The sequence below is a fragment of the Oryctolagus cuniculus genome, chromosome 1 (genome assembly GCF_964237555.1).
Source record: "Oryctolagus cuniculus chromosome 1, mOryCun1.1, whole genome shotgun sequence".
Classification (NCBI taxonomy): domain Eukaryota; kingdom Metazoa; phylum Chordata; class Mammalia; order Lagomorpha; family Leporidae; genus Oryctolagus; species Oryctolagus cuniculus.
In genome coordinates this window covers 226,272,695-226,278,694 of record NC_091432.1, presented here as the reverse complement: position 1 = coordinate 226,278,694, position 6,000 = coordinate 226,272,695, and the positions used below count along the sequence as shown (strand labels likewise).

Sequence of the window (6,000 nt, the reverse complement as noted above, 5' to 3'; positions counted from 1 at the left end):
GCACTGAGTCAGGCCTCCCTCTCCTCAGAGGTTCACCCTAGTGCTTACTGGCTGTGTGACTTTGGGCAAGTTAAATACCCTTCTTACCCTCTTTTCTCACATGAAAATATCGATATCTACATCAATTAGGACTGTTTAAATATTGAAAAGCAAGTGAGGGTTAAATATAGGAGAACAAGTTTGAATATGGACGAACACCTGGTCCACACTGGACATTCAATAGAAGTTCCTGAGAGCTTGGAGGAGGAAGAGCAAAACTTACCAGTTTTAGAGTATGGATCCCTTTCTACCTAAAAACACAAACTGTAGGTAGAAACAGCCTTCAGTGCTTTACAAACGATTGGTAAAACCCAACACCAGGTAACAGTGGAGTAAGTTCCGGTGGATCCATATTATAGGATCATTGCGTAAAACAAGGAATTCTATCGAGAAGCACACATAGGGACGGTCATGACTGTTTTGGGTTTAAAAGTAAAAAGCCTCTGAATATGAACAGAATAGTTTCCCTCTCTCCTTTTCAAACATTATATATATATATATAATATATGTATATTTACATACACACACATATACAGAGAGAGAGAGGGAGAGGGAGAAAGGTCTAGAAGGATATACACTGATTTTTTTTTTAAAGATTTATTTATTTATTTGAAAGTCAGAGTTACACAGAGAGAGAAAAGGCAGAGAGAGAGAGAGAGGTCTTCCATCCGATAGTTCACTCTCCAGATGGTCGCAACGGCCGGAGCTGCACCGATCCAAAGCCAGGAGCCAGGAGCTTCTTCCGGGTCTCCCACGTAGGTGCAGGGGCCCAAGGACTTGGGTCATCTTCTATTGCTATCCCGGGCCATAGCAAAGAGCTGGACAGGAAGTGGAGCAGCCGAGTCTTGAACCGGTGCCCATATGGGATGCCGGCACTTCAGGCCAGGGCGTTAACCCACTGCGCCACAGCACGGGCCCCCTACACACTGATTTTTAAAGGAGGACGTGTAACAAGTTTAACTTTTTATCACTCTCACACACACACACACACACACACACACGAGGAAAGATACAACAAAAGGGAGGCATTCTTCAGCCTGGATTTTTCATGGGGACTTTGATAGCCACCGGTGGGGCACAGGAGGCGGCTGATTCTTCCGGCCAGCTTTCCTGCTGCAAAGGGGGAAACGAGGTGCTCTGGCATCCCCCGTTTCTCGGCACATCCAAGCAGGTCGTCTCCCTGGCCCTGCCACCTCTGCCGCTGCGACACCCGAGCAGCAGAGGACCTCCTTGATAAATGTCAACTGAAATAGCGCAATCAGCTGAAAGCCATTTGCTGAGCTGTCCGACCGCCCTGGGCCCGAAGTTTCCTTTATTCATTTATCATGATGTACAGCTTTGGCCAACATACACACGGGAGAGAAATTGTTGACATGTGGAACCCAAGTACAGAAAATCTTTCATTTTCCCTCCCGTCTGTTCACCAAATAAGTTTTTGTTTATTTAAAGACTACAGAGGATTTGGCTGTTAAGAACCAAATGCCTTTGGAGTGGAGTTACAACATAATTCATCATTTCCTCTGTTTATTAAAAAATCCTGCATCTTTGAGAAGCACATTTTCAGGGAGCGGAGCTTTCGGCCACTCACGGAAGACTTTGCAAAGCCCCCGCCATGTGGCTTACCCCCAGGGAGGATCCTTAATGGCAACTTCTAGCCCTGTCCCCTGCCCCCAGCCTGGGCTGCTTGCAGTGTGTGATGGCCACTCAGGGCTGAGTGCGCTCTGAGGATGGGGAAGCGGAGCAGGAGATGGTGTCAGCGTCTTCCATTGACCTCTGACCTTGACTGCTCACTGGCTGCTCTAGCCCTGTTCCACCAGCACACACGGAGGGAGGACATAAGGCTCCCTTTTTACCTTGCTCCTACCTGGCTATTCAGCTATATCATCTTAAAAAAAAAAAAAAAAGATTCATTTATTCATTTGAAAGTCTGAGTTATAAAGAGAGGTCTTCCATCTGCTGTTTCACTCCCCAAGAGGCTGCAATGACCATAGCTGACCAGGCAGAAGCCAGGAGCCAGGAGCTTCATCCAGGCCTCCCACATGGATGGCAGGAGCCCAAGCACTTGGGCCATCTTCTGCTGCTCCTCCCAGACCATCAGCAGGGAGCTGGATCGGAAGTGGAGCAGCAGGGACATGAACCAGCACCCATGTGGGATGCCAGCATTGCAGGAGGTGGCTTTACCTGCTAGGCCACACTGCCGGCCTCTAAAATATCCCTTATGAGAAGCCAGCAAACAATAAGTCATTGTTTCTCTGAGTTCTGTGAACAGTCCTAGAAAAAAAAAAACTTTTTTTTAAAGATTTATTTATTGTTTGAAAGAGTTACACAGAGAGAGGAAAGGCAGAGAGAGAGGGGGAGAGAGAGAGACAGAGAGAGAGAGAGAGAGAGAGAGGTCTTCCATCTGCTGGTTCACTCCCCAACTGGCTGCAACGGCCAGAGCTGTGCCAATCCAAAGCCAGGAGCCAGGAGCCAGGAGCTTCTTCTGGGTCTCCCACGTGGGTGCAGGGGCCCAAGGACTTGGGCCATCTTCTACTGCTTTCCCAGGCCGTAGCAGAGAGCTGGATCCAAAGAGGAGCAGCTGGTCTCGAACTGGCGCTCATATGGGATGCTGGCACTTCAGGCCAGGGCGTTAACCCGCTGAGCCACAGTGCTGGCCCCGTCCTAGAAAATTAACTGAACCTAAGGAGGGGGCCACAGAGAATCCTGGACTCAGGGACAGCACTGGAAGCAGAGGCGGCCTCGTGGGGCAGAGCTCTCAGAGTGGGACCTGATGCTGTCTCCACAGCCTCTGCGTGGAATTCAGTTACAATACAGGATGGCCAGCTGGTGTCCAGTGGAGAACAGCTTGGTGTGTGAGGGAAAACCCTCACCCAGCTGGTCCCAGGAGCATTCCATGTGGAGTGTAGGGTATAGCAGGCAACAACCACCAGTTTTTCTCCCTACGTTACCAGGCAGAGAACAGGCTTTGGCATCGGGCCTCGGTTTGGGTCTTTGCTCTGCCACTTGCGAGCCAGGTAACCCTGGGCAAGGAGAGTGATCTCCGTGGAGAAACGAGCTGACGGCGAGTCAGAGAGACCCTCTACTACTTTCTGGCCTGGTCACTTTGGGCAAGTTATCTAATGCCCTCGAGTCTCAGCTTTCCTGTTTGTAAATGGAGACAATGCACAGCCATGACGTTTACTGTGAAGCTTACAAACAATGCTGAGAACTGCATCCAGCTCATGATGGTCACATCAGGAACAAGCGAGGGAAAAGGCCCTAACTTAACCCAGAACCCACGGATGAGCCACAACCACTTGTCTGTCAACAACAGAAGGCTCCTGAGAGGAGAAGCCGGCTCTGGGGCAAGGTATCTCACCACCGAGAGAATCTGAAGACAAGGACAAGAGTAGAAAATGGGGCGGCGCCTTTGGCACCAGCATCCCATATGGGCGCCAGTTCTAGTCCCAGCTGCCCCTCTTCCAATCCAGCTCTCTGCTATGGCCTGGGAAAGCAGTAGAAGATGGCCCAACTCCTTGGGCCCCTGCACCCACATGGGAAACCAAGAAGAAGCTCCTGGCTTCAGATCAGCGCAGCTCTGGCCATTGCAGCCAGCTGGGGAGTGAACCAGCAGATAAAAGACCTTTCTTTCTGTCTCTCCCTCTCACTGTCTATAACTCTACATCTCAAATAACTCAATAAACTTAAAAAAAAAAAAAAAAAGAGTAGAAAATGCCAGAAAGGCAGTGTTAAGACTAGAAAGAAAGGCAAAGCAGCCAGCATTTGTTGAGTAGCTACTATGGGCAATTTATTCATAGCACAGACATGAATGCCTACTATGCTTCAGGTATTCATGCCAAGTTCTGAGGAGGTACCGACTCATTAGCAAGAGAATCATTAGGGCTCAGACCAAATAGCAGACTGTGCTACAATAGCCAAAGATGGGGGTCCAAGGTTGAGGGGAAAGGAAGGTGTCCCAGAGGGCGAGATATCCAGACGAACAGGACTGGTGGTGACGGGGCCAAGAGTGGCCCAGGTGGAGGGCGGGGCTGTGTGCAGGTGACCCAGGGACAAACGTCCTGTCTGAGCGCTTTACATACAGGTCCTTAGGGGTCATCCAGCAGACCAAGGCTACCCTTCCCTCTGTGGCTGAGGTTACCGTGGGTGAGAGTGCCCCTGTGGCAAGGACGTCCGGTCACAGGTGAAGGCCCACGTCAGCCCTGGCAGAGTGCAGCAGGAACAGGGCCTGACGGGAACGGAGGCTCCTGGGATGCAGCAGGTGCTGTGGAGCCTGCCCGTGGTCCCAGTCCTGGGCCACATCACGGTCACGGCAAACGTCCTAAGGTGCCCTGGCCCAGCAGCAAACACTTCGGGGGGCGCCCCTGCCAGAGCCCCCGGAGCAGAGTAAGACGGGCAGGGGGTAGGAGAAGGAACAAGACAAGTCTGACTGTCCAGCTGGAAGCCCAGGCCTCGTGTGGAAGGGCAGCATGGGGAGAGCCTTCCACGTGCATGCGGCCACCCACAGGAGCCACCAGGGACTGGGCACGGGACCGGGGCTGGCCTTGACGGACTTTCATCCAAGGAGCTCTTTGGTCTTCACTGCCAGATGCCTGTCCAGCTCTGCAATCGTGTCGTCGGCCATTTGGCTGATCTGCAGGAACACCAAACAAGACAGCACAGTCACTGGGCTGGAAAAGGGGAGAGGGCCAAAGGTTCTAGAAATAGGAAACGGGAACTGGGAAACACCAACAGGCACAAAGGTCCCTTCTGAATGAGTGCCAGACAGGTACTGTACAAAGAACTTTACAGTCTCACCAGCTCCGAACAGCAACTCCGGGAAACAGACTATATTATCTCCATTTTATAGACGAGTAAATTGAGACAGCGAAATCACTTATTCAGGATAAACAACTAAAAAGTAACAGTGGAGGCCAGCACTATGGCGTAGCAGGTAAGGCCGCCACCTGCAGTGCTGGCATCCCATATGGACACAGTTTGAGTCCCGGCTGCTCCACTTCTGATCCAGCTCTCTGCTTTGGCCTGGGGAAGCAGTAGAAGACAGCCCAAGCCCTTGGACCCCTGCACCCATGTGGGAGACCTGGAAGAAGATCCTGGCTCCTGGCTTCAGAATGGTGCTGCTCCAGCCATTGCGGTCAATCATGGAGTGAACCAGCAGATGCCAAGATTTCTCTCTCTCCCCCTGCCTCTCCTTCTTTCTCTGTGTAACTCTTTCAAATACCCACAGTTGACTGATTCCACAGTCCAAATTCTTAATTATTTTTACACTATTAAGAGAAGTCAGCCTTATCTGTCCCTTAAGGAGCCTCTAGAATTTCCTTCACCTCAGAGGCTGCTGCTAAGAAGACTATTAAGATCCCAATAAAATAGAAAAAAAAAATGCCTTGAAGCAAGATGCAGTACATCTGGTTAACAAACATGGAAAATTCAACAGACACTGAAGAAATGCTAATTAAAACAAGATACAATTCAGCTATCACAGTTAGCAAAATTTGATGTTGTGGTTTTTAATTACAATATTCAATGCCAGCAAGCTATAGTGAAATGGATAAACTTATATATCTTCGACAGGAATTCAAGTTGAAGCAAATGTTCATACCATTTAACCCCCAAACCTCTCAATTGAGAAATTGCACCATGAGTAGGATCTGAAAATTTTGTTTTAAATTTTATACACAAAGATAATTGATGACTCTGGCTCTATTTTTAATGATGAAAAGTCAGGAAGTCTAAAGCCTTAGAGTTGGGGAAGTAGCTGAATGCATATCATTTAGAATGGCTAAGATTGCTGATTTCTTACAGAGAGGGTGGGAATATGAATAACAGCCTGGATATATTCCTGAAATGTCTGGATTTTTTATAACAAGTATGAATTACTTTTGTAATCAAAAAGACTTTTTTCAACAATGTTTCAAGCTCTTCACAATATTATGTAAACATGCTCACATTATATTTTTTTGACTT

General features: G+C 49.0%; 1 protein-coding gene across 3 annotated transcripts in view; it reads right to left on the bottom strand.

Annotated features, from left to right (window-relative positions):
* Positions 1 to 3,800: 3,800 nt before the first annotated feature.
* MRRF (mitochondrial ribosome recycling factor) overlaps positions 3,801 to 6,000 on the bottom strand; it is a 61,382-nt gene continuing 59,182 nt past the window's right edge. For all 3 annotated transcript variants that reach the window (XR_007917799.2, XM_070056457.1, XM_002720494.5), the window contains one exon: positions 3,801 to 4,669. Coding sequence is in view for 2 of the 3 variants with exons in the window: in XM_070056457.1 (XP_069912558.1) it covers positions 4,592 to 4,669 (78 nt within the window). In the remaining variant the exon portion in view is untranslated. The remainder of the gene's footprint in view (positions 4,670 to 6,000) is intronic.